Here is a 13369-nt window from a genome sequence, read left to right as displayed (position 1 = left end):
CTTCATAGTCTGGCCCTGGGCTGTATCTCCAACTTTATTTCTTAGCTATATCACCCTTGAAACTCTAAGATATTACCAGAATGTGTTCCTTGAGCAAGCCTTGTTCCCTCTCACCTTGGGGAAGTGCTATTCCTTGTTCCTGGAACACAGTCACACTATGCCCCCTGCACCACCAGGCTTTGCCCAGCTTGCGACAACTCACCATCCAGACCTCCAGATCTGCTCACGTGAACCTTCCCCCAGGCGGCTGTCCCTGACCTCTGAAGGTGCTGTCGTCTTTCTTCCTGTGTCCAGGAGCACACAGTACCTACCCAGTTCTCTCCCCTTCTTCTTTGCCTCCTTGGAGCTTGTCTATAATCCCTTAGAGCCTTGCCCACTTGCCCAGGGCCATATACCTGATCAGAGTCAGAGCTGAGCTGAGTTAGGGTTTCAGGCTCAGAGGTTTCTTCTCATTCTGAAATACACTACTGATTTTTTTTTTTTTTACTACAGCCAGACTAGTTTGAAGTTTTTGTCCCATCTACCATATGATCACAATTTTTAGCTTAATTATTTGAGCTATTCCAGATTGTATTTGACTGGTTCTTTCCATGAAAGCTGTCTAAACTGGATTCATATAGTTTGTATTTATTTTGTATAATTTTATCGCAATTAGTCACATTTGCCATGTAAAAATGGCCAAAGCCTTTACACTCACAGGGTTGGTGGGGATTTCCTCTTCTCTTTGATGTTAAAAATCATTCCTTACCAGATGGCAGAAGGATGGAGGAACAATGACTCTATCTTAGAAAGATGAAATCCGGGGGCTAGAGTAGAGTCTGACTCTCCTGGCAAGCTCCAGAATGACAGTTAAACCTTATTAAGGTCGAATGACCTTTTGCAGAGTGTCTGAGTTTTCTAAATGAGCCATAGCATTGTGTTCTGGTTAATTTTTATAACTTTTTTAATAGGACACATTAGCACTGTTATAAACCTTGTTAATTAAGCAATAATCTCAAATGCTCTCTCGCAGAGGGAGACATTCCCGGCAACTACAGGTGATTAATAACTAGAATCTAACAAAAGCCTTTTAATCAACCTTAGGGGCTGTGCAGGGCGGCTACCCCCAGGAAATGAGAACAATTGGAATTCTGTAGGGGTCCCCCCTGAGAACTTTCCTTCATTTTCATTCTCCTTTTTCCGTCTTTTCTCTGACTCCTGCCAGTGGCTCGGAGGGCCATCGCACTCACTCTCCTGCCTTCTACTTCTCACTTCTGCCCTTACGACTTTACAGACAACTAAGAGAGAGTGAGAAGAATCTCCTGAGGTTATCTAGTTTGACATCCAAGTTTCATGGATGGTGAGACTGAGATCCAGAGAATTTGCCCCTCGAGGTTAGAGCATCCAAGGGTTAGAGCATCCAAGGGTTGGAGCCAAGACTGAGCACCTGAATCTCTCAGCACATTCTCTCTCTCATTTGATTCAGGTCCCAGCAAGCTCACCATGAGTGTATGTTTATACCTGGCCCAGGGCTGGAGAGGCAGTGCCAAATGTGGTCATGGTTTGATTAGATCATGATTAGTTTTTTTTTTCCACAGAAAACCCAGAACAGGTTTGGGAGCACTGTGTTGTAGGTACAGTGAGGTTTCCTAACTGAGTGTGATAGGTTCCTAGAAGGCTGCATCTGGAAGAAAGTATAAGTCTTAGGTAGGCAAAGAGCAGAACAAGGGTCTTCTGGGCAGAGATGAGCAAGGACACCGATTTGTGAATAGCTTGGAATAGAAAGGAAACTGCAGGTGGATATAGCAGAAATGGGGTGGGCAAGAGACAGCCCCGTACCTTCTCACTTCTCAGTCCTTATGGAAAAGCCAAGACAAGAGGAACTGAAGATCAGGAGTAGTCAGAAAGCAATTCAAAGCTTTTAAAGGCACCTCTGTGCAAAACCCTTCTCAGTGGGGAGGAAAGAGTGGTCCAGAGAAAGATGGCTCATAGCACATGCACCTGCAGCCTGGATGGCAGCAGGAGGCAGGATAGCTCCAAGCCCAAAAAAGACAGAGTGTGGGGAGGCAGCAAAGCTTCTGCCTTGTACAATTCCTTTTCTACAGGCCTCAGCCTTCTCGAGTGTGAAGGGATTAGCACAAGTTAGTATCTAGGATCCTTCCTCTTGTTAACACTCGGTGTCCTATCTGCTCTGAGCTGGCTTGATAAAGACAAGATTTTGCTTATTCTCCATTTCAGTTCCTTAAGATTGAAATGTCATTCCTATTTTACAGGTGAGGAAACTCAGAGACGTTAAGGATTTTGCCCATGGTTACACACTCCACCCACACCTCAGTCCTTTTATGTCCTCTTAGGTTTCCCTGAAAAAGCATTTCTTTATTCATTCAACACATATTTTTTTTAAATCTTGCTTTGCTCTCTTAGAATTAATAATTACATATACATAAAATAATTAGAACAACCCATGCAGGTGTAGAATTTCTTACAGTTTGAAAAGGCTTATAAAATGTTTACCCTGAATACCTCTTGGCATTCTCAAGAAAAGATGTTCTGTGTTTGTCATCCTTGTTTATGAGGTGAGCAGTCTAGGGACCAGCTGCAACTCAGTCTCGAGTCAGGCCTTGTCTAGAGCTGACTCTTTGCTTCATCATAGCAAATGACAGACTCAGCAAGAGAACAGCCATCCTTAGCCTCCGTGATGGTCACCACAAAGAGACCCCACTTCACACCTACCAGGTTTTCAAAACCTTAGTAATGTGACACTGCCAAGTGCTGTTGAAGATATGGGGGAACTAGTACTTGCATATATCACTATTCAGAATGCTAGTCAGCCCAAATGCTTTGGAAAACAGTTTTATCAGACATCACCCAGCAAAAATGAGTATGCACACACCCCAGCTTTCAGCAATTCCATGCCCTGGCCAATACTTGCATGTATGCCCCTAAGACATATGCAAGGGCATTGGTAATTGGGAAACCAAGTATCCATAGTCAATAAAATGGATAAACAATATATGATACAGTCATATAATAGAACACCATTCATCAGGGGCAATGAATGATACACAGACATATTTTCCAACATGAGTGACTCTCACAACTGTAACACTGCGTACTAAAAAAAAAAAAAAAAAAAGTCAAAAAGGTATATAGAGATGGGCACATTTATTTAAAAAAAACTTTAAAAAATAATATGTTTTTTAAGAATATATACCAATATGTTAACATCAAAAGAAAAGAAAAATAGAAATTAAGGAGTGTGTTTACCTCTATGAGGGAAAGGAGAGGAGAGGGTTGGGAGAGACATCCAGAGGTTTCAAAAGGACCAGTAATATTCTGTTAAGCTAGATGGTGGTACATAGGTGTTTTATCATTATTTTAAAAATATAGGTTTACCATCTATTCCCCTCTTTTCTAAGTACATTTTATGCTACAAATTTGCAAGATATACGAGTTGGTATTTGGGAAGTATGTCAAGAGGCACTCCCCCCCAAAAAAAAAATTTGTTCTTGAATTCACCATTAATCCTTGGCCTTCTTGTTTCTTCTCTCTGTCTAGAGTGTTTGTATGACAGAATAGCACAAGAAACTGTGGATGAAACTGAAATTGCACAGAGACTCTCCAAAGTCAACAAGTACATCTGTGAAAAAATCATGGATATCAATAAATCTTGTAAAAATGAAGAACGAAGGGAAGCAAAATACAATTTGCAATAAACTTTGGATTTTTCATAAAGCCTTCGCGTTTTTCTTGCGCAGCGTGTGCTTTGCAGACATGGTGCCGTCTGAGTCAGACTCCAGAGCGCATGCTGGTATGCAGGCAGGGAGCCCATAAGGTTCTGGGGTCAGCGGTTTGTTCTTCACTTGGACTTCCTACTCCAAAGAAGGCAGAGGGATTTGCTGAGACTTGGGCAGCAGCCCAGGCGCCGACAGTGTGGTCGTGGGGATGGGAAAGCACTGTGTCCAGAGAGCAGGAGAGCGTCTCTGAGCTGCCTATCCCTTGACTGGGATTTGAACTGATATTTTTACCACCCAAGGACTTCTATCTCTGTTCCTCTATTTTGTTCTATAATAAAACTTCATTAATTCTTGGTGTAGACCATCATTATCCTCATTTTTTTAGAATATTGAGTGTATAGTTAGGTGACTTGTGTGTCATATGGCCTGGAATATTCTTTCTTTCAGAGGGGAAACCTTCAGTGTGAAGGAGAGAAAACTCATAAGGGATGTGGTTACTGTCGGTGGCTCTGAAGGGCTGACTCCAAAACAGATTACTTTCTCTGATTTCAAAAGCCTGACCTTGGACCAATCACTTCTCTCAAGCTGATGGGCGTCCCTGATAATTTACACCAATCTTGGCAAAGATGGGGTATAAGGGGGTGACAGTGTTAGATGTGGTGCAGGGTTGCTTCAGGAAGTAGGGGCAATGTCACCTGATACCAGTTTGTTCATCCTATCTTCCATCTCAAATGATCTTTCAAGTTACATAATTTTTACCTCATTCTTTATTCAGTCACTGAGTCTCTAAGGTGTCTGGCACACCTTTTGGCAAACCACACTCGTTCTTCCTGTTGATTTGCACTTTCCTTTCTGTAATGCCTTCAGAAATAAGCATGGTATTTTGGAAAGGGCAAGAGCTTTGGACAGACGCTTCTAGTTTCCAAACCTCATCTCCCCCTGCTTGCTTTGGACTTAACCGAACCTCTCTTGTGTTTCTGTTTTCTATTCCATAAAAAGAAGCTCATTCCTACCTTGCAGAGTCACTGTAAGGATTAGAGATAACATATATACAGTGCTTAATAAATATTGACAGTTGTCTTCCTCATGGCTGATTGTTGGTTTTTAGTCATTGGTTGGAAAACTTTGGCCTCTAATGTTTCTAATGGCTCATCTCTTAATTGGTGGTCTGTAAGCAAAAGCTCAGGTCACTGGGGGAAGTAGGGGAAGTAGCTGCCACTTTAAAACTCTTTATTTCAATAATTAAATAAATCTTTGCAAAATGAACTACTATATGCTCACTAATGGGATGTAGAGAAGAGAATTTCCTCTAATGATATTTTCCTAGCTTTCTCCAAACTATCAATGTAGATTGGGCCAATTAATTTCTCAGCATCTTTATCAGTATAATGAGGATAACAATGCCTACCCTATGGGCTATATCAGTAACAGGAAGGATGATAACAACAGGTTGTGAACCAGTGCATAACATAGGGTAATTCATTTCATGAGGTAAGTAAACGTCTTGACACTTAGTAGGGAGGTGTTCCGTAAATTCTTGTGAATGTATATTCAATCTATGGCATGGCACAGCTTGGGCATGAATAGCATCTAAGGCATTAGCAACTGGAAAAAACTATGCATCATTGTTGAACTCAGCCCCTTTTCTCCCTAAGCATGATGAAAATAGAAACACCCAGAGGCTCTCTGCTTTCTCTTTGAAGACTAATATGATATAGAACCTGCTTTCTAAGTGTGTTTAGGTTAGTTGGGGGAAAAAGTCTTGGAAAAATCCACAATACAAATGCGATGAGTGTGAAAGTGTTTTGTGTAATGTGTAATGCATATGTTAGGAACGATCAGACCAGTGAAAGACTGTGGGATCTGAGTGCAAGCCCTTACTTGACCATTTTGAGGTAGTTCACTTGACCTTTGATCATAATCCTTAACTTGTGAAGACTAGTGCACATAGTATCAGGGAAGAGAACTCTGTGAATTACAAAGACATACAGGTCTCAGTTATTCTTAGCATATAAGGTAGCATAAAATCAGAAGTGGGTGCAACAAGAAAACCTGCTTATGAGGCAATTCTGATGGGAATCAGGAGATTTCAGTCACTTGCTATACTGAGATGGTTTTGCACCCCTGTCCTGTGCCTGCTGCCTATCATTGTGATATGAGGACAAGAGCTTCATTCTTAAACCCATGCAGATGAAGAAATGAACTCAGGGAAAGTAAAATGATATCTCACCTAAGGTCCTGGAGCTCTCAATGATTGAGCTGGATCCAAATCCAGGTCTGTGGAAAACCTATCCTTTTACCTCAGCTCTGAAAACTGAGGGAAAAGTTAGGGTCTGGCTGAGAGATTAGCCATGTAATCTTAGAGTGCGTTTAGTGTGACCTAAGTTGTCAATGGTAATCAATAATGATAATAGGTCTCATTTATTCAGGCCATTTGGAGGGATTGGCAATAATAGTATCATTTACAGTATTTATTACCTTCAAACACATGAAACTCAAAATAGTTTTGTGTAGCAGTTTTTACCAGCCCAGCCCAATCTTAAGAATTTGATGAGGTGCTTAAAATATAGATTACTGGGCTTGGGCCTGGAGAGCCAGATTCAATAGGTCTGGGATAAGACTGGGAACACATATTTTAACACAAGCACCACTTTTTTAAAATGCTAGTTTAGAACTCATTAGATCTGCATAAGTGAAGGAATAAGAGGATTTTCTAAGTAAACAATAACCAGAAACAAAAAGCAAAATGAACAAAAACTCTTATGGTCCTTTGAAAGTACCTGAGGATATTTGAATTGAAAATAAATTTCTTCTTTAATAACTGTGGACCTCCCCTAAAATCTTGCTTGGAATCATTCTTCATGCTCACCAAATTTTAGTAGGAGGGATGGTGACTTTCTGCCTAGACTCCACTGATTTTTTACCCCTCACTCTCACACTTGGATTCTTTTGGTTCCCGCAACAGGCCCGTGAGTTGTGCAGGACAGGGTGGTCAATACTGAACTGGCAGAACCTGATTTGACAAGGGCCAGGTGCCACCTTCAAAAGCCCTGACAACAAGTTCTCTGTCACCAGTTGGAAGAAAAAGATGAGGCTAGATTTTATTTTGTGTGTTGGTGACCATTATGTTCCTGGTGGGTTTTTGTATGCATTTCTAAGTGATGACCTTTTTGTAATTGTAAATAAATAAGAACCACTTTATAGAAATCTTTGTAAAAATAAGAAAAACCCTCTAAATTGCATGGCTGAAAGTGTTGTGATGTATCTGTCTCCTCTAGTCTCTTTTCAAGGGTATAAATATGTGTTTTACATGTCCATGATCCTTCATATTATTAGATTTGTACTGTTCCTTGCTCATTTAACATGTCCCCATGTTGTTCTGTGACCTTCAGAATCGTCAATTCTAACGAACATCCACAAAGTGGATAGGCAGGAAGCTGCATGTGACTAAGTAAACCATCTGGTCAGCTGCCCAAGCATTTAAAGTGGGGCCAATATACAGATCTACCAGTCCCCAGAGGGCCCCACCACACACTCATGGAGCACAGTGCAAGTGAGCTGAGCTGGGGAAAGATGCATTTGAGTTCCCTTCCCAACTATAGCCCCTGCTACTCACTTGAGGCAAGTTACTTCGTCTTTCTTAACATAGGACTTTATCTGCAAAGGGGAGAAATAATGTCTGAGTGAGGGGCTGTTGGGGGTCTGAGATTATAACTACAGTGCCTCAGTGAGAAGGGATACATTGCCATCAGTGTTGAGGCTAGGATTCTTCTTCTCTCCCTACACCTTCCTTCCTTGAGTGTGCACCCATCCTATCTCCCACCTACTGGCGGTGACCTTGGCTTTCAAACACACCTTTGGCTCTCTAGAGATCTTGTGCTTATTCCACAGTTCTTGAGACCTGGGGGCTTCCCTGTGCATGTCTACCAGGTTCTCTTGGGCTTCTGGCTCCCCTCACCACCTCTGTCCCCACCCCTGTTGCCCAACTGGCCCATTTGCCTCTCCTTGGATTTTTATATTGTTTAAAACTCAGATGGAGATGTTTGAATTGTACAGATTTTTCCTGTTTTCTTAGGGTGGTTTTGCATCAATCAAAAGGAATGACTTTTTTAATTCTTTATACATTTGATGGGTGTAACCACTTCTTAAACTATTTTTTTCCAATTTAATTTGTAAAAAATAATAGTACCTCCTTATATTTCTTTTGATTTTTATCAAGACTACACACATCTCCAGTGTTTGGTTCCTTCTTTATAGAAAAAAAAACTTATTAAAAACCAGTAAACATTTCCAGCAGAATCCATTTCATTCTGTGTTTAGCTTTCTCATGGACCAGTCTGTTTACCTTAGGCATAAGATTTGTGCTTTTATGTCTATGAATAGACACAGCAACAGATATTTTCATCACTTCTTTTGAAGAGACAGACCAGGCAGCTCCATAAGCTCATGGAACCTCAGGTTCTCTACCCAGATACCTTCCTCACAGAAACACTGTCCTTCCAGCCCATGCTCAAACCCCGCCCCCCAGATGTGATAGTCATCCTTCTACCCAAGAGTTCATCTAGTTATTGCTATCACTAAAGTGTTCTTCTGTTGACATAAAAACCTACTTCCCTAAAATGGCCAAATTAATTCAAATTTTCCCTCTGAAATCAGGCAGATTTCTTCTACTCATGGCCCTTTGTGGAGAGGAAGGGGCTATCATTGCTCTTCTCTAAATAGCTCAATTTTATTCTACCATGTCTCACATGAGGAAGGCTACATGGCAAAGAGTGGGACCTTGAAATGAGAAAACTCTGTGTTCAAATTTTGATTTTGCTACTTACTAGTCTGTGACCTTGAACAAGTTCTTTACTTGTCTTAATTTTCTTTTTCTCCTTTTGGCAATGCAAATAAATAGTAATGTCTGCCTCCTAGGATTGTGTCAGGTTGTGTAGACGCTGTGTGTGAAGCACTTAGGCATCCGCATCTTAGCTCCCCATGCATGAGAATTCTGAACAATCTGGCTGCTCTTGTGGATGAGCCTCCAAAGATGTGGCCCAGGACTGGACACGACTCCAAGGAGAGTCTGTTCAGCAGGATTTCACCTCTTACTCTTGGACTTTGACTTAGAATCTGTAGCAATGGAAATGTCTCATATGGAAACAATAAGATTCAATAAGGTAAGGTTGAGAATGTGTAGTGGGGGAAATGTCAACCAACCCTCCCCTCCTGCTTCTTTTTGGCCAACCCAGTACTTGTTCCTTTAGTTTACTGCGTTGTAACAGAAAGAACATGGATTTTGGAGCCACTCTTTATCTTACAAGAAATTGGGCAAGTCCCTTAAAGTCTTCAGCCTGTCACCTATCAGTCACCTTATCCATTATACAGTCTTTAAGGTGATCATACTGGGCAGCCACTGTGCCAGACCTGCAGCCCCAGCCTTCAGTAAGTCTGGGGGTCTATTTGTTCTCTTTTCTTTCCTCCTTCTCATCCTGATGTTCTTTAATCCCACCCCTCCCCCCAATTACGTGAATTTTTCAAATACATTTCTTAGATGAAACACAGGACTTGCATTCATCCCTGTTACATTTCATCTCCTTGGTTGCAGCCCAACATTCCAGCTGGCTGAGATCTTTTCCACTTTTACTAAAATTACAAAAGAATATTTAAATAACGCCAAAGTCTAAAAAGCAAACCAGTCATAATCCCCAGAGCCAGGCCCAAGTGCACGTTCACTCCAGAGAGTCCCCGTCTGTTCAGGGTGATGGCTTTGTTCACTGTGGCTGGTGTCAGCCATGCCCCCATGCAGCCTCATGTCCCTGCTCATCCAACACTGTGAGCAGACATTTCCCCCTCTGCTGCCTGATTTGCACAGCTATCATTTTAATACCCTTCCTGGAACTGGGCCAAGATTAACTTCTTGTTTTATTTTTAATTTTTTATTGTTTCTTTTTAATTATAGATAACATTAGGATTATGCTTTGTTGTCTCTATGTTCTTGCTATTAGAGAAATGCTGCCTGCATGATCGTTCATGACTGTTCTACTTATGTTGAATTGTTTTTCAGAGTAAATCCCCAGGAGCAAGCTAATGGGGTTAAAGGGCAAGAACATTTCCTAGTCCTTTCTGTGTGTTGTTATATTACTTTCCAAAAGGTAAGCCATGTCTCAGGCATTGTCCAAGGCATGTGCCATTTCTCCACCTCTTCACCAATATTTGGAATTTTAAAATTTGGCTAATGAGCTAATGAGATGTGCTTTCCTGACTTCTTCCTATGTGATTTGTCTATGCATATATTTGGAAATTTGAGGGAGGCTTTTGAAATCTTATTCTATCATACCACTCTCCTCCAAGTTTTATAGTTTATAATATCTTTACCAAGTTAGCCATAATAAGGTTTTAGTGAGGTCAAGAGTCATGTGGACCTCCACTACAGACTCCTGTTCACTAATTGGCATTCTTTCCACTGAATTTTTCTAGTAGAGAGGATACCTCGACCTGGTCGTGGTCAAGGTAGTTGCCTGAGAGGTGACATTTGAGTTGATGCCTGAAGGATACAAATAACTGTGATATCATTTGTCTTCCTGTCCCATCTTCCATCCATTCATCTTAAACATGCTGAATGTCTACCCTGTGCCCACCACTCTGCCAGGCACAGCTGGTCTCACCAGACCAGGATGCCACACCTCCAGCCTAGTGCCAAACCCTCAGCTCTTTCCACCAGACCAGAATGCACTTACGTGGCCCCATCTGACTTAGTACCTGAGGATTTAGGAAGTTCATGGTTTCTGTTTGATTACTGGATTGGGAAGGGTGAGGGTCCCAGCCTCATGCCATCTGCATCCAGAATTCCCCTAGGAGTCATTATAGCCTTCATCCAGTCATTCAAGCCACTGTATGTCTACCAGGTGTCAGTCACTGGCCTAAATGCATGAGACATATTGAAGAAAAACAAAGATCCTCCTTCATGGAGCTTAAAATCTAGATGGGACAGGTGGAGTGGGAAGAACAATAATCAAAACATAATAAATAAGAACTCAGAGGTGATAAATGCCATGAAAGGGGGGAAATGTGGAGCAGGGTGAGGCAGATTGAGCATGTCAAGGGGAGCAGTTGCATAGAGAAGCTGATATGTGAATAAAGACCAGGAGATGAGGGAGTCTCAGGGGGCAGGAGCCCTTGCTCCCAACCCTGCCACAGGAACTGGCAGTATGCATAAGTGTAGGACATTAACTCCTTCTGTCTACCTAGTGCCTCAGGTTTACTCCAAGATGCGGGGAAGGGAGAAAGTGGAGGGGAGAAGGAAGGAAAAGCTAATTTTAACTGATACTTGAAAACATTTTATGTAACAACAAGCAAGCATAGATTAGAGCATAGAAGAAGCATTTTCATGAAGAAAATGAAACAGGAGACTTCAAAAACATGCAGCACTTGCAAGGGGGCGTGTGGCTGCTCCTGAATCTACCTCCCCAGTCCCTGTGGAGGCCTCTAGGGGTCCTTTGGGGAAAAGTCTACTGAGTCATGGCTATGGATAGACTGGGGGCTGAGTCAGGCCGTCCTAGATTTGAATTATGGCTACATCTCTATTTAAGACTTTTTCCCTGAGCCATTTCCTGATCAAAAAAGTATAATACATAATTCTCACCCTGCAGTATTGTATGGAGGACAAAATAAAGAGGCAAAGTCAAAAGCTCCTGGCACAAGACCAGCTCTGCGGAGGTGCTCAGCTATGCATGCCCAATTCCAACTCCGTGCTAGACTTCCTTCCTTTCTTGGGCCCCTCCTCTCATCAGACACGATGCTCTCTGGGGAGTAAACCCTCGCTCTGTGGTCTTGGGCAAGTGACCTTGCTCTCTCTTCCTGAGTTTCTTCCTCTGTCTATGATGCCAATAATAGCTTATCTGAGACTTTGAGGATTCAGTGAAATTTTCACACTTGCGAAAAGTGTGTGTGATCAGGCAGGCATCTGGCCAGGTCCTATAGGGGTGAAGTAGCTCATGTACCAAGCAGGATGTGCCTGGCCTCATCCCTATGGGTGTAACCCCAACATTTTTCATGTACAATTTTAAAGAACCAGTCTTACTAATGAAGGCTCATTACACTGTAGAGTGTTGGTGCTCACTCTGTCTCTTCCAACTGAACTAACTGCTGACCTGTATCTTAACCCAGAGGCTTCTGACAAGATAGCAAAAGAGATGCTCCCCACATGGGCTGCCTGGGTCTACGGACCAGTTGCCCAGTGGATGCATGTTGAATGAATGAATGAGTGGCTTTATTATTATCATGCTGGCTAAAAATACAAAAAGACTTTCACATAGATTATCTCATGGGATTCCTTATAGAAATATTATTATGTGTCTTTATTTTGGAAACAAGAAGACTGAGGCAAAAGAGGGGGTAATGTGAGATTCCTGTGTCACAGAGTAATCAGGTGAAGCTTAGATTCAAGTACCCTGAGGTAAAATCCAAAGCTCTCTTCTTGATGCCAGTGGTTCTGCATCAGAATCATCTACAGGGTTTATCAAAACACGAATTGCAAGTCCAATCCCAGAATTTCCATGTCAGTAGGTCTAGTGTAAAGTTCCTTAAGTTTACATTTCTGACAAGTTTCCAGGTAATACTGCTGCTGCTGGTCCAGGAACCACACTTTGGGAACCACTGTTTTGAAGAGTGGTATTTCTCCATTTTTTAATCATGACGAATGCCACATAATTACAATCTCGGTGATTTCAAATGTATGGACCATGACCAGAAGCAGCTGTGGGTAGAATGGCAGAAAGTAGGCCAGGATGCTTGAGCCTCAAAGCCTGCTCTGCCACTAAATGTTAGTGACCACCACTTGGGGACGCACTTTTCTATGGGTAAAATTATTTGACTATCCTGGCTCTGCCTGTCTCCCAGGAATGGCAATAGATTAGATGCAATCATGGAAGAGAGACAGTTTCAAGTAAATTAAAAATCCCTGGAATCAATAGGGTAAAGTGCCCTATTTCAGTCACTTCCTGTTCCACTTTTAGGTGTCCAGCATATGACAGAGAAGGAGGAGGGTTCCAGACCTCTCTACCTTCTCCCTCTGTATCAACCCCTCCACCCCCTCAAACAAAAAGTACCAGAATTTTTTGGACCTATATTTAGTTGTTGGTTTTCTCTGTGTGCTCTTCCTATCTGAATTATCTAAATAATTCACAAATTGTATCATAATCACATTCATCACCCACTTTAGCCTCTTGATTTCTGTCTCATTCCCTGCTCTATTCCCAGCCCATGGATATTGTATATACTCACTAAAAAATTACTGAATAAATAAATAATAAAAGAGAGCACTATGACTCCCATGTTGGAGCCTTTCTGGAGACTTTCTGGTCTGAAGAGCTATGAGCACAGAGGCTGTGGGGGTCTATTCACACCCTCAGCCCACCATCACAAACAGCACCACCCACTCCCTCCAGGAAAACTTAGCTGAAATGGTTTGGGCCTGCCCAGTCTAGGTCCTCACCTCTTTCTTATCCCTCTTTTGGGTCAGAAACTGTGGGAAAATCCTATCCTCACTAGTTGTGAAGACTCAGCTCAAATATTTCCCTAAAAGCCAATGTCTACCTCTTCCTAAAATGAACTTCCTCTTCCATAGCTTTCCAAATCTCCCCCATCCCTCTCTCCCAACCCCAGCCTTC

General features: G+C 42.0%; 2 protein-coding genes across 6 annotated transcripts in view; both read left to right on the top strand.

Annotated features, from left to right (window-relative positions):
• Bend5 (BEN domain containing 5) overlaps nucleotides 1-3714 on the top strand; it is a 46668-nt gene extending 42954 nt beyond the window's left edge. For all 4 annotated transcript variants that reach the window (XM_005318015.5, XM_021720343.3, XM_021720327.3 and 1 more), the window contains one exon: nucleotides 3538-3714. In XM_005318015.5, the coding sequence (XP_005318072.1) occupies nucleotides 3538-3695 (158 nt within the window). In that variant the 3' untranslated portion in view covers nucleotides 3696-3714. The remainder of the gene's footprint in view (nucleotides 1-3537) is intronic.
• The window catches only part of Agbl4 (AGBL carboxypeptidase 4), a 1323233-nt gene that overhangs the window by 1118694 nt on the left and 191170 nt on the right, over nucleotides 1-13369 (top strand). The gene's annotated exons all lie outside the window — the stretch shown is intronic.

The sequence above is a fragment of the Ictidomys tridecemlineatus genome, chromosome 11 (assembly GCF_052094955.1).
Source record: "Ictidomys tridecemlineatus isolate mIctTri1 chromosome 11, mIctTri1.hap1, whole genome shotgun sequence".
Classification (NCBI taxonomy): domain Eukaryota; kingdom Metazoa; phylum Chordata; class Mammalia; order Rodentia; family Sciuridae; genus Ictidomys; species Ictidomys tridecemlineatus.
The sequence above is the reverse complement of the archived record's forward strand: the minus strand, read 5'-3'. Positions and strand labels throughout refer to the sequence as shown.